Source organism: Phymastichus coffea, unplaced genomic scaffold (assembly GCF_024137745.1).
Source record: "Phymastichus coffea isolate CEN01 unplaced genomic scaffold, Cenicafe_Pcof_1.1 PCOF00145, whole genome shotgun sequence".
Classification (NCBI taxonomy): Eukaryota; Metazoa; Arthropoda; class Insecta; order Hymenoptera; family Eulophidae; genus Phymastichus; species Phymastichus coffea.
The window spans coordinates 463,940-482,567 of record NW_026706956.1 but is presented as its reverse complement, the minus strand read 5'-3'; the positions used below and the strand labels follow the sequence as shown (position 1 = coordinate 482,567).

The window sequence follows — 18,628 nt, the reverse complement described above, 5'->3', positions numbered from 1 at the left end:
ACTTTGTTGGGTAAGTGAAATAGGTTTTTTAAAGTTAGGAAGCAATTTAGCTTATTTAATATATTATTTATTTAATTTAGTCTTCTAAACGAATATTATTAGGAAGTATCACTAAAAATTACGTTTTCAGATAACTATTTTTTTCGATTTTCTCGTGATTATTTTCAATTATAAAGATCAGAAATTAATATCTTCCTATATAAGTTGTTATAAATCTACTCATTGTAGATTATTTTTGCAGCTTCTTATGGTTAATTCGCTGCGTACACTTACTAATAAAGACTTCTAAATTTAAGAACTTTTTTTTGTAGTTATCGTTAATATACTTTTCAATCAATTACAAAAGCAAACCCAAAATAACACATTATTTTATTTTTATTAATGTTTTAAATTAATCAAATGACCGTAGGTAACAACTCACATAAATGTTATAAATTTCAACGCATCAGCTGAAGGTTCACATCTATCATGGAACTCCGGTGGCAAAGATTCCAACTGTTTTGTAGCAAAATAAAATGTTTGCTGGCCATCTTTTGCATATGAGATAGCAGCCTATAAAAATATTTATGCGTTATCTGTAATTAAGTCGATTAAAAGTATGAAAATAAACAATTTGCCGATTACCTCAAACAGGAATGTTTTGCACAACTCCGGATCACCGCTAATCAAAGTCGTCCCGACAGAATTTATTATCAGTGAGCATTCTTTGAAATTATTCCATGCATTCGAAAAAAAGTATATATATATACATATAGTCTCGCGAGTATGCAATATCACGTCGCCACCTGTCGGATGCAAAATCCAGTCCACCACATTAGGTCCATAAAAGATGGAGAACAAAAACAATTCACAATTACGCTTTTTTCATGAGTAAACAAACAGTTTTGCCTTGATCCATTGTATTGTTCTATCAAGTTCTATTCAAATAAATATTACCGATTACTCAACACTGATTGTGGGTTATTTGTCGATTGCTTGGGTTGAAAATATACTGAGTAGCTCTGATTCCCGGTCTTTCACTCAGTCACATCACAAACCTAACCTCATCACTTCACTCGTGCTAGTGGTTGTATATGTGCAAAAATTTTCATTCAACTCGTGTGCAGTGTGTCAAATAGAGGCGACTGAAAATGATCGTAAATATAATATAAAATGAAGTTTCTTCACTTAATTATGTACGACATTTATCCTACTATGAGCAAAAACTACTGTGATGATCTCGACGTTCAAGGAAGTCAAAATATTTAAATAATACATAATCACTTGCTTGTTGAGAAATAAAAAATGGGAAACGAAGCGCAAGTCAGCAGTATTCTCAACAAAATTTTGGTAAGTTCAAAGGAAATACATTGTAACTTTAAATTGAAAGTAATTTGATTCTGAAATTTGTTAATTTCATTGCAGAAAGTTGAATGTATAGAAGAGGCATTCAGCTGTATTATCGTGCACAATCCAAGCATAGAAAAAGAGAAGATCACAGCATGGCAGAAGGAACTAGCTGTTGCAATGACTGGTTTGACCAGTGAACAACAAGAAAATGTTATAATTCGATTTTTGAATGTCACTGGTGAAATTACAAATCACAAACAGATGCATCTTATTCTTTCACTGTTAGAAAATTTAGTTGCTACTAATGTGTTGCCTTCTAAGTAAGTAAATGTATATATATTGTTTGATATTTGTAAAGCTTGTTAAAAAATGGTTAAAATTTATCATATTAATACTCTACAGAATGGTCTGTGAACGCATTCTAAATTGTGAAAAGTTACAGTACAAGAACAAAGAATTTTGGATAGAATGTTTCACTTTGATTCGACATATAATCGGTGGAGTAGATTATAAAGGAGTTAGAGAGATTATGAAGGTAAGATAAATGATCTATTTTTATTACTAACCTTATAATGAAAATAAAGATTGAATAATGATCATTATCTTGGTATGTTAATAGTCATGTAGAGAAAAAGCTTGTACCTTACCTGTGATGTTGGATGCATCAGTGCAGTCACAAATGAAAGTCTTAGAAAATCTAATAGAATATATTTTTGATAGGAATGCTTGTTTACTTCCAAGCTACTTAATTATTAATGAAATAATAAATGACAGTAAACAGTGGCCACATTGGGTAAATATTTAACAATTCTTTTACAATTAATAATTTTTAAAAAAATAGTCACTAAGATTGCATGTTTCAGAAGCTAGCAAAGTTGATATCTAATTTCATAGATAGTTTTCGTAATGTAGTGCAAATGATTACAATAATTGGACATTCCAAAATGTTACCAATTGTCGAGCATACTGGTTACGCTGATTATTTAGTTAGCCCATGGCTTCTTGATCCTAATACATTGCAATTTTCTTTGAAAGGAAATCTTCCATATGATCAAGAATTACTAAAACCTCAGACAAACCTTTTAAGGTATGTGTTAGAACAACCTTATAGTAGAGATATGGTTTGTTCAATGTTGAGATTACAAAAACAGGTAAGAATAAATTTTTATTAAAGAAATTCTCTTAACACTTGAATTACATTTTGTATTTTATGTTAAGCAAACTGCTAGATGTGCAGCTTTAGAAGAACAATTAGTAGATTTAATGATATGTAACATGGAGAAAGCTGAAAATGAGTCTACACCAGTTGAAAATTCAGATAATGCCATATCAAATTATTTGCCTTGGCTGCATTTGTCCTCACAGTTAATTCATTATGTGGTTTTTCAGTTTGTTAGTTTTCCTAGCTTCATTACGGCAATTCATGATAAAGTATAGTCTACGTTTCTAAATTTAACATTTTTTTACATCTCATATTTTATAATAGATTATCACCGTTACAGTTAGCTGGTCGAGAATGGAAAAAAGCAAGAGATCACTTGATGTGGGTATTATTGCAATTCATTTCTGGAACTATCCAGCGGAAACCTGTAAGTTTTTTGTTTGAAAAATGTTTAATAATTCATGTAACAATAATTATTGTTTTGCAGCTATCAACTTTTCTACCTATCTTTCAACTCTATGATCTTTTATATCAAGAGAAAGAGCGATTGCCAATACCAGATCTCACTCAAGTTAAATGTATTCATGAAATGGCTATAGTTTGCATTTGGTTACAAATTGTTAGAAAAGCTCAGCATGAACAATTGAAATGTTTTAGACCCATACCTCTTAATTTGATGTCTCACTTTGAGTAATGAGATTATCACTTTTTTTCACTAATTATTTTTAAATTAATAACTTTATATTCTGTGTTTTTTTATTTTAGATTTCTTCATCAAGCTGTTACTCAACCTAATTTAACTATGGGATCAGACTATAAAATAGTACTACTTTGTAATGCATACTCAACAAATAGTCCAAACGACTACTTCACCAAGTCAATGGCAGTGCTGTTTGAGTCAATTCAAAAAGTATACCTCATTTCGTATTTTCAAATAGTTTTATACGGAATTTTATTTTCTATTTGACTTCATTTTTTATAGAGCCATCCACAACAACCAATGCAAAATCTTCAAGCTAATCAACCAACGGTGAACAATCCAACCACTCCTTTGTCAATGGCAATGCTCGACTCTTTGACTGTTCATGCCAAAATGAATCTCATTCATCAAATTGTTCAGCATATGGTCAAAACTGCCCATTCCAAAAATCAGATGCCTCTTCCACCAGCTTTGGTTGAAACTTATAGTAGATTACTAGTTTATACAGAAATTGAAATCTTAGGCATCAAAAACTTTATATGTAAGCGACTTAGAAAAAAATTAGACTAATCGAAGAAATTTCAATATATATTAAAAATTTTCAGCTCAACTATTACCTACAATGTTCAAAGCTCATGCTTGGGGTACTCTCTATACGCTTCTAGATATGTTCAGTTATAGAATGCATCATATTCAGCCCATGTACCGCGTACAAATTCTCAGTCATCTGCATAACTTAGCAAGTGTTCCTCAAACTAATCAAACGCAATTACACCTTTGGTAAAGTTAACGTTTAAATATCGATAATTTTTGTAAATTTTGATTATAAGTTATTAATTAGGTGCTTCGTATTTTTAGTGTTGAAAGCAGTGCCTTGCGTCTCATCACAGGACTTGGCTCTGCTGAGGTACAACCGCACCTTTCAAGATTTTCATCAGAGCCAAAAGTACTTATTTCCGCCGATTCTGAAGAACTTAATAGGGCTTTAGTTCTTACAATTGCGAGATCGATGCATATTACGGGTATTAACTATTTCTAAAATAAATTATTGAATTTTAATCCACTCAATATAACTAAAATTTGTATAGGTACTGGAGGAGATGCAATGAGTAGTACTTGGTGTAAAGAGTTATTAAATTCTATTATGCAAAATACGCCTCATTCATGGGCTGACCATACACTGCAATGCTTCCCGCCGATTTTAAGTGAATTTTTCAAGCTGAATAGCATTCCTAAAGAAGATAAGCAGCAGATAAAGGTGGATTAATGAAATTTAGAATAATTTGAATGTAGTGATTTACGTAATTATAAATATCTCTCTTTCATAGAAATCCGTTGATGAAGAATACAGAAATTGGAAGTCAATGAGTAATGAGAACGACATTATAGCTCATTTTTCAGTTTCTGGCACTCCTCCCTTGTTCCTGTGTTTATTGTGGAAAATGATTCTAGATACTGAACGTATCAATCCTATTACTTACAAGTAAGCACAAAATCAAATTTATCTACATATTACAATACTGTAATCAAATTCAGTAAATGAAATATATTCCAGGATACTAGAGAGAATAGGAGCTAGAGCTTTATCTTTACACCTCCGCAAATTCTGTGATTACATTGTATTTGAAGTTTCCAGTATAGCTTGTGACGGAACGTACGTCAATAGAAGCGTAGATGCTATTAATGATATGATCTGGAAATACAATATTGTTACCTTTGATAGACTTATTTTGTGCTTAGTAAGTGTTTCTTAGAGACTCATAAGTAAATCATATTCACCTTGAAATGTAAGCTAATAACTTGACGTTCATCACAGGCTCTAAGAACATTAGAAGGTAACGAAGCTCAAGTGTGCTTCTTTATCATCCAATTGTTACTTCTCAAATCCGCTGAATTTCGAAGTAGAGTTCAAGAATTCGTGAAAGAAAACTCTCCAGATCACTGGAAACAATCTAATTGGCACGAGAAACATTTGGCTTTCCATCGAAAATTTCCAGAAAAGTTTGCCCCCGAAGGAATCATGGATCAATCTTCCGGCAGTCCAAATCAATATCAAAGCTTTCCAGCTTACTTTGGCAACGTATGTCTCAGATTTTTACCCGTCTTCGATATTGTCTTACATAGATATCTTGAGTTGCCGATACCGCAAGTTACGAAGAGTTTAGAAGTGCTTTTGGAACATTTGGGATGCTTATATAGATTTCACGGTAATAAATATCACTTCATTCATTCTTACTTAACAATGATAAAAATTTAATAATGAATTGTTTTCAGATCGACCTGTTACTTATCTGTACAATACTCTTCATTACTATGAGCGCACATTGCGTGATAAACCGAAATTGAAACGACGTCTCGTTACTGCAATTCTAGGATCTTCAAAAGAACCAAAAACACTTGGCTGGGCACTGTCTGAAGCTTACCAAAGATTCATAACTCGACCAGTCGATGATGTTCAATGGCAGCCGGAGCTTGACTATTACGTTCGGCTTGTTCAAAAGCTCGTCGAAAGTAAGAGTTTTTACAAAACAAGTATAACATTTTTAATTATTAAATATTTCTTTTTAATATATTATAGCAATGGCTGGAACTGCACAATTTCCTCCAACTGATTGGCGATTTAATGAGTTTCCAAACCCAGCTGCTCATACTTTATATATTACGTCTGTAGAGCTTATGGCTCTTCCTGTAGCTCCAAATGTGATAGCAAATAATCTTTTAGACGTCGTAGCTAAAGGGTAAGCTTACACGATTCTTCGATTGAATACGTAATGTTAATCGTAAGTGGTTGTTGTAGATACACGGTCATCCCATCAGATGATATCCACGCATGGATCAACTGCATAGGAATAATAATGGCAGCTTTACCAGAATGTTACTGGTCAACTTTGCACGAACGCTTAGTTCAAACAATCAGCAGTCCCGAACTCATTACCTGGCAATACGACAATTTAACTCCGTTCCAATTGTTTAATTTTAATTTAACACACAATAGTTTTTTCGATAATAAGTACAGTTACATGCTTGCTTTGGCACACTCCATCTGGCATCATGCTGGTGTTGGACAAATGTTTACTATGGTTCAGTAAGTTTTTGCGAGGAAATAGTATGCGTAGTATTCGAGTGTTTATTATGTGGATGTTTTTTCAGATTTGTCAAAGAGAAGTTACAACCTATAGTTAATACCGAAGAACAATTAATCTTTGCCTGCCACTTGATTGGACCTACTCTAAATAGATTTAACGTTGAGAGACCCAAGTGTATATCTGATCTCACTGTTATTTTGTACGAGATGTTGGAGAAAGTCAATCATACTCAGAGCCATCTGAAACAAATGGATCCTGTTTGTGATTTATTGTATCCTTTTTGGCATATACAAAATAATTGGTATATTTGATTATTACTTTTAATTCAAAATATTTTTCCTTAACCAATCCCTTATTAGGTATCATTTAAAATACATGTTTGTTGGAAACTCCATGAAGAACGAAGTTGACGCGATAATTCGTCGACTGCGTCCAGCTTTACAAATGAGATTGCGTTTCATCGCACAATTGAATATCGAGGAAATTCAGTCGTCCTGAGGAACGGATAAAGCTAACTTTGGTGCGAGTACTTCAACAAATATAGCTAAAGTACAAACTTATGTTGGTGTGAGTACTTCGACAAATATAGCTAAAGTACAAACTTAAGTTATATATTATATTTTTTTGCATTCAAACAACTGTGTGTAGATAAATCCTGGTGAAAGGTATAATGAGATGATGAAAAAGTAAAAATGTTTATTTTGTTCATGCGATGAATAGATTTATTTTTATTACTATTTATATGTCATCTGACAATTTAGTCGTAATTTTATTATTCTTGAAGCATAAACATGTTCTCGAATATGTAAATATGTAATTGTAACTGTAAGAATAATGTGAATAACAAACCTCTTTTTTAAATAATCGCAATTTTTTAAATCTGTATTTGATCCCAGAGTTAATAACTTAAAGATAAATTTTTATGACTGAGTATTATTATAGTATCTTACTGCGCTGCTTTTATCTTGAAGCTCCTAAATTAATTAATTAGGCATTTTATTGTCACTGGGACAGACGCAACTTACAAACTGCGTGAAGCTCATTATTTTTGTGATACAATTCACTATTATTGTCACAATGTGTTATTCATTGACACAAGTCTATTCTCATTTTCAATAGCCTATCTAATAATTCGAAATATAGAATAAATTAATTAGAACAAGTATTACAAATGATTTTAGATGATAAAATAAAATATCAGAAGCTTTGTTGACTAAAACAGATTATTGAAATATATTCAGTGACAACAAATAAACGAATGAACGTGAAATTTCCAAATTTTAAATAAAAAATGAGTATTCAAAATACTCAGCCCCTTTTAAATGTCAGTTTGTTTAGAAGTGTTCATTTCCTTAGACATTTTGAAGATGTCCTTCAATTGTTAAATTGACATGTAAGCATAGAGTACATTTTGCATACAAAACTTACAAAAAATTATACGATATCACATGAGAAAGCGATGTTTTAACATCACAAGCTTTGGAAGATGCACTAAATAGCAATTTAGATGTTATCATAGTCAATGGTTCCTGCATTAGAAGCTTCAACAACTTTTGCAAACACCTCATAAGAACTAGCATTTTTCTTTACAAAACCTTGTTGTTTCATCTCGTAAATCCATTTCATCTGAAATAATATATTCAACAGTATATTTATTCAAAAATCATTATTAAATTCAAATAATTTGCATGAAAATTGATATCTTACAATGCATGGAAACTTTTCCTTATCAAAGTTTAAAGATTCATTGTATAGTATTGGAAGTGCTTTAGCTCGCTCAACAAAGGGCCACATCAATATGTCAATCATACCAGGAGTGTTTCCTGAAGTTATTGGATACATAATAGAAATTTGATCATTTTTAGTTTTAAATAAAAGATAAGATAAAAATACCTGTAAAAAATGGAGTATTTCTACTTTTCAATTCTTCTTCAAACTCTACTAAGTAACCACAAATTTCATCAACAGCTTTTTGAAGAGGTGTAGTATCTTTCTTATGGATGCAGTTAGAGAAAATTTTGACAATCTGAAATAAACTATTATTTAAAAAATAAAATGTTAACAAAATAATTTGAAATTATTAAAATTGTACTTTGTCATATGTATCAAGAAGTTCTAAATCTCGAGTAATAGTTGCCTTGTTATACAGTGGAGGTTCAGGATATTTTTCTTCCAAATAGTTTACAATGACAGTTGAATCAGTGACTACTTTTCCATCAACATCAACCAAGGCTGGGACTTTACCCTCAGGATGAACCTTAAATTCATATAATTATTTATATGAACTATCTACAAAGTACATGTACATTATCTTCAGTATAAAATGGGTTGTACCTTCAAATACCATTCTGGCTTATTTTTCAAATTGATGTTGACAATATCATGCGGTATTTTTTTGAATGACAGTGCCAGTCGAACACGATGTGCAAATGGACAAAACTTCATACTATACAAACGAATGTTACCCTCAACTCTAGGTGGTTGCTCAGATCCTAATTTTGTATTAAAATGCACTTTCAAGATACATTGTTAAGGAAATTATTGAGAACAATCTATAAATTTGACTATACTCCATTAATTTCAAGCTTCCATGGAATATTATAGTTTTTCATTACTCTTCAGATTATTGCTCATATAGAATGCCTTTAATAATTAATTAGAAGTGACTTTTGAATGAACATAAATTATTGTTTACAAAGACGTATAATAAATTTCTTTGTTCTTGCTCAATATTTACTTGTTGACAATATTACAAGTTATGCTAGGATAAAAGGAATGTAGGATAAATAAGATATTTCATGTAAGATTGTAAATTATTAGAGTATAATATTTTTTCCTTAAGCTCAATTTTACTGTCACACTGATTTGCAATTAATCATCAATGTCATTGTAAATCTATAATACAATGGTTTGTATGGTAGTAAATGTTTCTAGATTTCATTAAAAAATTATAATTTTACGTAGTTTTTCGAGGTTCAAAGTTATGAAAAAAAAACACTAGAAATATTTTTAATTTTATAAAGGAAAAAATGATTAATCGAAATAACCAAATGATTATTGATTTGTATGCTAAACTTTGTTTTGAAATAAATAAAAAAGTAATTAATTTTATAAAATTTTATAAATCACAAAAATAATAACTCACCGGGTCCCAAATGCAGTGTACTCATTTTGTTGCCAAGCTGATCGATTTACGACTATCCGCAGTTACAAAAATGTCGATAATTTAAGATACGGCAGGAATTAATTAAGGTTGACGCCGGGTGCGTCAATACTTTTAATAGGCTATATAAGTATAAGTAGCGTCGACAGCGCCAAAGTTCATATTTTGTTTTTGTCAATGCTAAATCTACCGTAGCCGAATTATCGGCTGTACATGCATATCACTGCTATCAAAAAAATCCAGGTACTAGAAGATCGGGCCGACTCGGACACAAAAATTAATTATTTTCCAAATAAATGACACATGGTTGGTTTCGTTTCAATTTGTACTATCCGAAAATAAAGTTTTAATAATTTGTACCCCTCGACAAAATAGGCAAAACGAGAAAATAATAAAATGTCGGAAAATCTCTGCTCCTAGCACAACAAAATAAGATTTTCTTAAAAAAAATACAAGTAGTTTCTTTTTATTTATACCATTTGAAAATAACAATTTTGCCATTTGTACTCTCCGTAAGGGTCTGTCTCCATAGGGCCTGCCTGAGTCCGTCCGAGCCGGCCGAGATTTTTTATGGGCACGCCATCTCTATAATTTCGTGTTCATGCGTTTCTCGTATTGGCTGCGTCCGATCGGGCTCGTTTATGTAAACGCAGCCATTCACTATGAAACTCGCCATTGGATACGAAATTATAGAGATGGCGTGCCCATAAAAAATCTCGGCCGGCTCGGACGGACTCAGGCTGGCCCTATGGAGACAGACCCTAAAGTTTGGGAAAAAAAGAAATTTTACAGATTTAACCCAGTCGTTGATACAGTCGTACCTTTTGCGCATGTGCGGGGGAATATTTTGATTCTGGCGCGAAAATATTCGATTTTAAAGTAAAAAAATCAAGCAAAAAACTTCTATGTAATTTATACTATTCGAAAATTGCAAATTTTTCATTTTTATCTCTATAAAAATAGGAAAATCAGCTCTATTACTATTCCTAAAATAAAATTGGTAGTCATTCAGAAAGAGTGAGTGAGAAAAAGAAAAAATCCGACAGGCGACAGATTATCAGTGAACACCATAGAGACTATATCAGGAGAGTTAGTATTGTCTGCAACACTATTCCCCTCATATAAAAATTTTCTAAATCTTATCTACCGTCCACCCCTCCCCTTGCTCTACGTAATTGACAGCGTCACCTTAAAAGGGGTGGGAAATGATCGATTCAGTTCATCGCGGCTTATACAATATCTCGTCCTGTTTATGTCGTCTCCATGGTCATTAGCATCTGCTGGTAATCTGTCGCTGTCGCCTGTCAGACTTTCTCTCTCTCTCTCTAAACGGTTACCAACTTTTGCTCACTAACTTTAAGAATAGCAATAGAGCTGATAGAGAAAACTGCAATTTTCTAGTTTTTATAGGGGTAAAAATGAAAAATGTTGTGCTGTTTTTACTATTTTCTCGAGGGGTACAAATTATAAACATTTTATTTTAGGATGATACAAATTGAAACAAAGCTAACTATGTAGCATTTATTTGGAAAATAATTTATTTTTGTGCCTGAATCAGCTCGATTGCACCCACCTTACTCTCGTTTACCACTCAGCTGTTTTTTATTGACGAATGTCGATGCGCGTATGTCACGTGTTTGAAATGTATTGACATCATTAAAATGCGAATTATCTAATCTAATCACTCAAATTCCTATACTAATGATGTTTTTTAATAATAATTAAATATTTATTAAAATATCAATTTAATATAATTATTACAATTTTCCAAATAATGAGCATGAGAAATTTATTTTATTTTATTTCATTTTACATAGCAATAAAATTTTTTATCCTCTTTGCTTGTAGGATATAAGATGTAATTCTTTCGCAGTTAACAAATTGCTCTTAACGGAAAATAAAAATTGTGAGGTTCATTACATTAAAGTAAGTGAATCATGTTTTTATGGGTTACAACTAACGATTTTTCTATAAAAAAATGTCCCGTTACCTCCAGAAAAAATAATGTATGTTCACGTTCTATTCTTATGGCTACGTAATGCAATTCTAACGATGACGTCACGCATGAGAATTTTCCATCCACCTACCGGATAGAAACTAAACTACAGAAGACGCTTTTCCGATAGTGGCAAGAGCATGGTATGGCGTTGGTGAGAGCGAAAGAGCAGCAGTAAGAGCAAAAGAGAGAGAGAGAGAGAGAGAGACGAGAAAAATTGCGTAGCGCTGATCGGGTTATGATCGGAATTCGTAAATATACGGGGGGTCGCCGTATGTACCTTGCACATGCTATTGATCCCTGAATTTATGTTGTGTTGCTCATTGGTGAAAGATACACTAATGGGGATTGGTTATCATGCTCAAGAATGTTATTCGTCGGCAATTTAGTCGTGAACAAGGTGTATTGTTGACTACCCGGTAACGTAACCTCTTCAGTGTAAGCAACCTGTGGTGTGAAAGAAGAGTGGAAAAAAGAGGGAGAAGAGCAAAAAAAATCACATACGAGTGGAGAATGACGATTACCGGTAACGGGTTAGCAGATTTTTACTGATGATGAATTAAAAAGTGGTACGACAAGTGGAAGAGGATGACCAAAATGAAAAGCTTCTTGTGATTGACTGAAGGTTCGTTCGACCTGAAGTAATAAAGATGGGCAATGAGTCGCAAATTATTATTATTCTCAACGATATTCTTGTGAGTTTTTTCAATGATGATATATTACAACATTGTTTGATAGTTTTTTGTACAAGAGTTTGTTTTTGTGATTTTAGAAAGTAGAAGCTATCGAAGAAGCTTTCAGTTGTATTATTGTGCATAATACTAATAACGAAAAAGAAAAAATAACAGGATGGCAGGCTGCATTAACAAACGCAATGATGGGATTGACTCTGGAACAGCAAGAGAATGCTGTTCGCAGATTTTTATATACATCGGCAGAAATCACAAATTACAAACGAATGAATCTCATACTTTCATTACTTGAAAATCTGGTTTCTAATAACGTTTTACCTGCTAGGTAAGTAGAAACAGCATGTTCATTATGTTATAGTGAATTAACAATTAAGGGTTTTCAAGTTTTAATTTTGCCTACAGTTTAGTTTGTGAATGCATTTTGAATTGTGAAAAATTGCAATATCAAAATGAAGAATTTTGGATCAAGTGTTTTACTCTTATTCGTCATATAATTGGTGGAGTTGATTATAAAAAAGTTCGAGATATTATGAAGGTACTGAAATTCTTACTGATTTTTATCTATATCTTATGAATCTAATGTTTTATTAATTTCAGCTCTGTTCTGAAAAGGCTCATACTCTACCAACTAGATTAGATGCATCAGTTCAGCCTCAAATGAAGGTCTTAGAAAATTTAATTGAATACATTTTTGATAGAAATGCCTGTTTATTACCTAGTTATTTAATCATGAATGAGCTTCAAAAAGAGAAAAGAAATTGGCCATATTGGGTATGCAAATTGTTTACATAAAATTAAATCTAGTCAATGTACATAACAAAACATATTTTGTTTGTTTCAGCAGCTATCAAAATTAGTCTCAAATTTCACAGATAGTTTTCGTAATGTAGTGCAAATGATTTCAATTATTGGACATTCAAAAATGCTTCCAATAGTTGAGCATTCAGGATTTGGGGATCTATCTGGTCATGTTCAATGGCAACTTGATAGAAATACCCTAAAGTTTGCATTGAAGGGGAATCTTCCCTATGATCCTGAATTGTTGAAGCCACAGACTGAACTTTTAAAATATGTTTTGGAGCAACCATATAGTAGAGATATGGTTTGCACAATGCTAGCAATACAGAATAAGGTATAATTATAAGCTTTCACTTAAACTAATTATGTATGCAAAAGTTTATTCTATGGTTATGGTTGTATATTTTAGCAAAATACTAAGTGTGAAGCTCTAGAAGAGCAATTGGTTGATCTTGTAATAAGAACTATGGAAAAATCAGAAAATGAGCCAGTTCCTATAGAGAATTCTGAAGGAGTGACAATAAGTCATTGGCCATGGTTGCATCTCTCATCACAATTTATTTTTTATGTTTTATCTCAGTTTGTAAATTTTTCGACTTTTGTCATTGCAATTCATGATAAGGTACTGTATATTAAATCTTGAAAATCCGCTTTATTTTGTGTTCTATGAATAAATTTTTTCACAGCTAGCAGCAATGCCTGGTAGAGAATGGAAAAAATCGAGGGACCATTTGATGTGGATTTTACTGCAGTTTATTTCTGGAAGTATTCAACGACAACCTGTAATTATAATTTTTAATTTCCTAAGAAAAACTTAATTTTATGATTAATTTGCATAGATTTTTCACGCAGATAACTTTGTTCTGTTTCAGATCAATGCCTTTTCGCCGTTTTTTAAATTGTATGAGCTTTTATACTTCGAAAAAGAACCGCTACCACTTCCTGATTTTTCACAACCAATATGTACTCACCAAATGGCTTTGGTTTCTATTTGGCTGCATTTGCTCAAGAAAATTCAATCTGATCCGGCGAATTTTCATGCAGTGATGCCACATAATTTAAAACTACATCATGAGTAACACAAACTTCTATTTGCTTAACATAAAATACTATTTAATCTATTGTTTTCTTAATTAAACCATTTGTTACAGATTTTTGCAACATATGGCTATACAAAATAGTACTCTTAGCACTAGTACAGATTATAAAATTGCATTACTTTGTAATGCATTTTCGACTAGCTCGGATTTGTTTACTAGACCAATGGGTGTTCTATTTGATTCAATTTTAGGTATTCAAAAGGTAGAAATCATTTATCAATATTATCTAAATAGTATGCCGAACTGTATTAAAATTATCATTTCATTATTAATGCAGAACCAACAACAACAGCCACTACAAGGCTTACAAAATAGTACAACACAAACAAATGGACCAACTGCTCCATTATCCATGTCTATTCTAGATTCATTAACCATTCACGTAAAGATGAGCTTAATACATCATATCGTTACGCATGTTGCAAAGTCTGCTTCTAATAAGAATTACTCGCCATTACCGCCAGCCCTTGTAGAAACTTACAGTAGATTATTGGTTTACACGGAGATAGAAAGTTTTGGTATTAAAAAATTCATAGGTAAGAATAACATTGATTTCAGCCGATCAATGTAAAAATGACAATGTCTAATGAGATTTGTAATGTTTTCAGGTCATTTACTGCCGACAGTTTTTAAAGCACACGCCTGGGGTATTCTTTATACCCTTTTAGATATGTTTAGCTATAGGATGCATCACATCCAACCTAATTACAGAGTACAAATTTTGAGTCATTTACATAGCCTTGCTGCTGTACCACAGACTAATCAAACGCAATTACATCTCTGGTAACTAAAATGATTTATTTTTGAAATCTATCTAAAAAATTGTTTAATAAAAGAAATATTAATTTTTCAGTGTTGAGAGTACTGCATTACGGCTAATTACGAATCTCGGCTCTGCAGAAGTTCAACCGCATTTGTCCAGATTCTTGTCTGAACCAAAAACACTTGTTTCCGCTGATTCGGAAGAGCTTAATAGGGCTTTAGTTTTAACTCTTGCTAGATCAATGCATATTACAGGTATTAATGATTATATTTAGTAAAAGCTCTTATAATACTTATTATATTTTTTTTTAATATTATTATCTTTTCTGTTAGGAACTGGTGGAGATGGAAGTGGTACTTGGTGTAAGGATCTGCTTAATATTATTATGCAAAACACGCCGCATTCGTGGGCGGATCACACGTTGCAATGTTTCCCTCCCATTTTAAGCGACTTTTTCTTACAAAATAGTATTTCGAAAGAGGATAAACAACAGATAAAGGTATTCATCTTTTCAAAAATTTCAATATTTTCTCACAAGTATCATCTGTAATTTAAATGTTTTTGCACTTTAGAAAGCCGTTGAAGAAGAATATAGAAATTGGAGTTCAATGAGCAATGAAAACGATATTCTTGCTCATTTTGCTGTTCCGAATTCTCCTCCGTTATTTCTTTGTCTCTTGTGGAAAATCATTCTTGATAATCATCGTATTAATCCTATAGTGTATAAGTAAGTTCTACGCTCTCTATTGTTATGCATCAAAAGTTTGGCGTTTCTTCATTATTGGTTTCTTCTTTTCAGGATTCTTGAAAGAATTGGAGCAAGAGCATTATCAGCTCATCTTAGGAAATTCTGTGATTATATTGTTTTTGAAGTTTCAAGTATCGCCTGTGACGCAGGATATGTTAACAAATGCGTTGATGCTATCAACCTTATGATTTGGAAATATAATATTATTACGTTTGATAGATTGATCTTATGTTTAGTAAATATCATTCGCTCTTTTTGTTGTTCAATCTCATGTAAATTAATATTTAACTTGTACGTACAATAATTTCAGGCGTTAAGAACTTTGGAGGGCAACGAAGCTCAGGTTCGTTTTTACATAATCCAGCTATTGTTACTGAAAGCTACAGATTTTCGCAATAGAGTGTCGGACTTTGTTCACGACAATTCGCCAGATCATTGGAAGCAATCGAATTGGCACGAAAAGCATTTAGCCTTTCATCGTAATTTCCCAGAAGTGTTTGGCCCTGAGGGAATGATGGAACAACCTTCTGGTAGTCCAAATCAGTATCAAAGCTTTCCACCGTATTTTGGAAATGTTTGTTTGAGATTTCTGCCTGTATTTGATATCGTATTGCACAGATATCTTGAGTTACCGATACCACAAGTAATGAAGAGCCTCGTCATACTTTTAGAACATTTAGGTTGCCTATATAAATTTCATGATCGCCCTGTGACCTATTTGTATAATACTCTTCATTATTACGAGCGAAAGTTAAGGAATAATCCCAAATTGAAGAGACGCCTTGTTATTGCAATATTAGGCTCGTTGAAGATTCCAGGTTGGAGTTTGTCTGAAGATTACCAAAGATATATAATGAAAGATACGAAAGAGACTAAAGAGACAAAAGAGAGAAAGGATATTAAAGCTGTTCCCGTTGAAGTTGACAATATTCATTGGCAACCAGAGTTGGAGTATTACATCCGCTTAGTTCAAAGACTCGTAGACAGTAATTATATTTAATTTTTGTATGTACCTTGAATATTATTTTCGATAATATAATCTTACTTAATGTATCTTTTTAGTAATGTCTAGAAGAGCTCAGTTTCCTCCAACAGACTGGAGATTCAATGAATTTCCTAATCCAACGGCACATACTCAGTATGTGACATGCGTTGAATTGATGGCACTACCGGTGCCTCCAAATGAAGTTGCAAATAATTTACTTGATGTAGTTGCTAAAGGGTAAAACAAGCATTCTCTTTCTTAAATACAGATAAGCAAACGTTTTCTAATTCATATTTAAAATGTTCAGTTACACAATAATCGCATCAGATGAAATTCACACGTGGATCAATTCTATTGGTATTATCCTGACGTCGTTACCAGAATGTTATTGGTCGACTTTGCATATTCGGCTAGTTGAAACCATCACAAACCCTGGTCTCAGCAACTGGCAATTCGATAATTTGTCTCCGTTTCAACTATATAACTTCAATTTGACTCACAATAGTTTTCTCGAAAATAAGTACAGTTATATGCTGGCATTGGCTCATTCTGTCTGGCATCACGCTGGAGTCGGTCAAATTTCCACAATGGCTCAGTAAGTTCAGTAAAAATTGTAGAGAAAGATTACTGGTATCGCAATCGACATTTAATCTATATCTTTTATTTGCTAATCTAAAGGTTTATCAAAGAAAAAATACAACCAGTAGTTAATAATGAGGAACAATTAATATTTGCCTGCCATTTAATCGGACCAACTTTGAATCGTTTCAACCTTGAGGGTCGTAGGTGCCTCAATGATCTGACGTTAGTTTTATACGAGATGTTAGAGCAAGTCAATCGTTCGCAAAGTCATCTTAAACACATGAATCCAATTTGCGATTTATTGTATCCTTTTTTATACTAAAATTTAATATTTATTAATATATAATAGTTCAAACTATAAGTACTTTCTTAACAAACGTGAATAGCTATCACATAAAATATATGTTTGTGGGTGATGCAATGAAGAACGAACTCGACTGCATAATACGAAGACTGCGACCTGCCCTTCAGATGAGGCTTCGCTTTATCGTCCATCTTAACCTCGAGGAAATCCAGTCTTCCTGAGAATTACCTGCCGCCGCTGTTGTTACCAATAACGCGGCGGTCAACCCAATCAAGGTACAAATTGGAGTCAGCAACTCTTTGGTTTGATGTGTTTTTTTCTCTTTTTAAATATTCTACATAAGAGTGTTGTTTATTGAATTTTACGAGAAATTCGAATACATTTATTTGAATTTCCTTTTAACATGAGTGTTATGAAAGAAATAAATTATGTATTAATTACATCAATTTTCTGTTAAAAAATGTTGTCGAGAATTAACTTACACGTTATAGTACGGGAAATATCATTGAAAATTCAAACAGTTTGAATTCTTTATTTCAATAAATGTATATCTTATTCCGTATACGTGATGTTTTGGATGTTAAAAAGAAAGAGTAGACAAGATTTGTTATGTTAAAAGTAAAAATTCTTGTTAATCGTACATGGTTTTCGGTTTCTATACTGCAGTATTTAAGTTAAAATAAATATGGTTTATATATAATAATGTTGTTATAGTCGTGGTTACGATATATTCTGTGTATAAAAAAAGTATTGTTGCTTTCATTATTACTGCAAAGATTTTGATAGCAAATACATTTTATTATTATTGAATAATAATAACGACTAGTATTATAAAGTATTTTCATCTTTAGGAAGTGTATTTTGCATTTTTGCTAAAAATAAAAAAAGGATTCACAAACTTTATGATTTTTCGATGAATGTTTCCCAATATGTGCAAGCACGGTTTGCAGTGTGTTTTTAGACCATTGGTGCAAATAATTTTAGAATGAATAAGTAAGCTAGATTATAAGAGAACACATTATATAGATTTTATTATTCCATATTTACACGTGACTTAAACGAAAACGTATGTACACTGAACATTTATATACGTTACTGTGGCAATTTAGAATATTTTTAATGAACCTTTTTAAGTGTCTTGTTCTTCGATTATGTAAATATGTATTTGTATCAGACGATATAAAGTGTGAATAATAAGTTTTCTTAAAAAAACTTAATTT

At 32.2% G+C, this 18,628-nt stretch overlaps 3 protein-coding genes across 5 annotated transcripts; 2 read left to right on the top strand and 1 right to left on the bottom strand.

The window, feature by feature from the left end:
- The first annotated feature begins 649 nt into the window (after positions 1-649).
- LOC131672198 (mediator of RNA polymerase II transcription subunit 23-like) lies at positions 650-7,401 on the top strand. 2 transcript variants are annotated; one of them, XM_058949263.1, is made up of 21 exons: positions 650-1,329; positions 1,405-1,649; positions 1,732-1,864; positions 1,949-2,122; positions 2,196-2,480; positions 2,548-2,760; positions 2,832-2,918; positions 2,979-3,181; positions 3,257-3,401; positions 3,474-3,732; positions 3,797-3,971; positions 4,050-4,213; positions 4,280-4,449; positions 4,520-4,674; positions 4,747-4,930; positions 5,008-5,398; positions 5,466-5,702; positions 5,770-5,929; positions 5,989-6,276; positions 6,342-6,548; positions 6,637-7,401. In XM_058949263.1, exons 1-21 carry the CDS (start codon positions 1,285-1,287, stop codon positions 6,773-6,775), a joined length of 4,059 nt encoding a protein of 1,352 aa, XP_058805246.1. In that variant the 5' UTR covers positions 650-1,284; the 3' UTR covers positions 6,776-7,401. The 2 variants fall into 2 exon arrangements, with proteins under 2 accessions (XP_058805246.1, XP_058805245.1); XM_058949262.1 differs by having other exon boundaries at positions 2,193-2,480.
- LOC131672199 (pyrimidodiazepine synthase-like) lies at positions 6,856-9,551 on the bottom strand. The gene is made up of 6 exons (XM_058949264.1): positions 9,423-9,551; positions 8,612-8,769; positions 8,370-8,534; positions 8,171-8,303; positions 7,985-8,100; positions 6,856-7,903 (listed from the first exon to the last, which is right to left on the bottom strand). Exons 1-6 carry the CDS (start codon positions 9,445-9,447, stop codon positions 7,781-7,783), a joined length of 720 nt encoding a protein of 239 aa, XP_058805247.1. The 5' UTR covers positions 9,448-9,551; the 3' UTR covers positions 6,856-7,780.
- Positions 9,552-11,702: 2,151 nt separating this feature from the next.
- On the top strand, positions 11,703-18,591 carry LOC131672181 (mediator of RNA polymerase II transcription subunit 23-like). Of its 2 annotated transcripts, none has more exons than XM_058949238.1 (20): positions 11,703-12,131; positions 12,209-12,453; positions 12,531-12,663; positions 12,726-12,899; positions 12,973-13,260; positions 13,336-13,548; positions 13,613-13,708; positions 13,799-14,001; positions 14,078-14,228; positions 14,304-14,562; positions 14,635-14,809; positions 14,880-15,043; positions 15,122-15,288; positions 15,362-15,516; positions 15,589-15,772; positions 15,848-16,523; positions 16,600-16,759; positions 16,830-17,117; positions 17,201-17,407; positions 17,491-18,591. In XM_058949238.1, the coding sequence occupies exons 1-20, from the start codon at positions 12,087-12,089 to the stop codon at positions 17,627-17,629; spliced, it is 4,122 nt and encodes a 1,373-aa protein (XP_058805221.1). In that variant the 5' UTR covers positions 11,703-12,086; the 3' UTR covers positions 17,630-18,591. The 2 variants fall into 2 exon arrangements, with proteins under 2 accessions (XP_058805221.1, XP_058805220.1); XM_058949237.1 differs by having other exon boundaries at positions 12,970-13,260.
- The last annotated feature ends 37 nt before the right edge of the window (positions 18,592-18,628 follow it).

Excerpts from the sequence above, each read along its gene's own strand:
- LOC131672198 (XM_058949262.1), top strand. The coding sequence starts at position 1,285 with ATGGGAAACGAAGCGCAAGTCAGCAGTATTCTCAACAAAATTTTG. Across the intron at positions 2,761-2,831 it reads TTACGGCAATTCATGATAAA|TTAGCTGGTCGAGAATGGAA; the intron begins GTATAGTCTACG and ends TCACCGTTACAG. Across the intron at positions 3,972-4,049 it reads CAAACGCAATTACACCTTTG|TGTTGAAAGCAGTGCCTTGC; the intron begins GTAAAGTTAACG and ends TCGTATTTTTAG.
- LOC131672199 (XM_058949264.1), bottom strand. The coding sequence starts at position 9,447 with ATGAGTACACTGCATTTGGGACCCG. Across the intron at positions 8,101-8,170 it reads AAATACTCCATTTTTTACAG|GAAACACTCCTGGTATGATT; the intron begins GTATTTTTATCT and ends CAATAACTTCAG. Across the intron at positions 7,904-7,984 it reads AGGAAAAGTTTCCATGCATT|ATGAAATGGATTTACGAGAT; the intron begins GTAAGATATCAA and ends ATATTATTTCAG.
- LOC131672181 (XM_058949237.1), top strand. The coding sequence starts at position 12,087 with ATGGGCAATGAGTCGCAAATTATTATTATTCTCAACGATATTCTT. Across the intron at positions 15,044-15,121 it reads TAGATCAATGCATATTACAG|GAACTGGTGGAGATGGAAGT; the intron begins GTATTAATGATT and ends CTTTTCTGTTAG. Across the intron at positions 17,408-17,490 it reads AATCCAATTTGCGATTTATT|CTATCACATAAAATATATGT; the intron begins GTATCCTTTTTT and ends AAACGTGAATAG.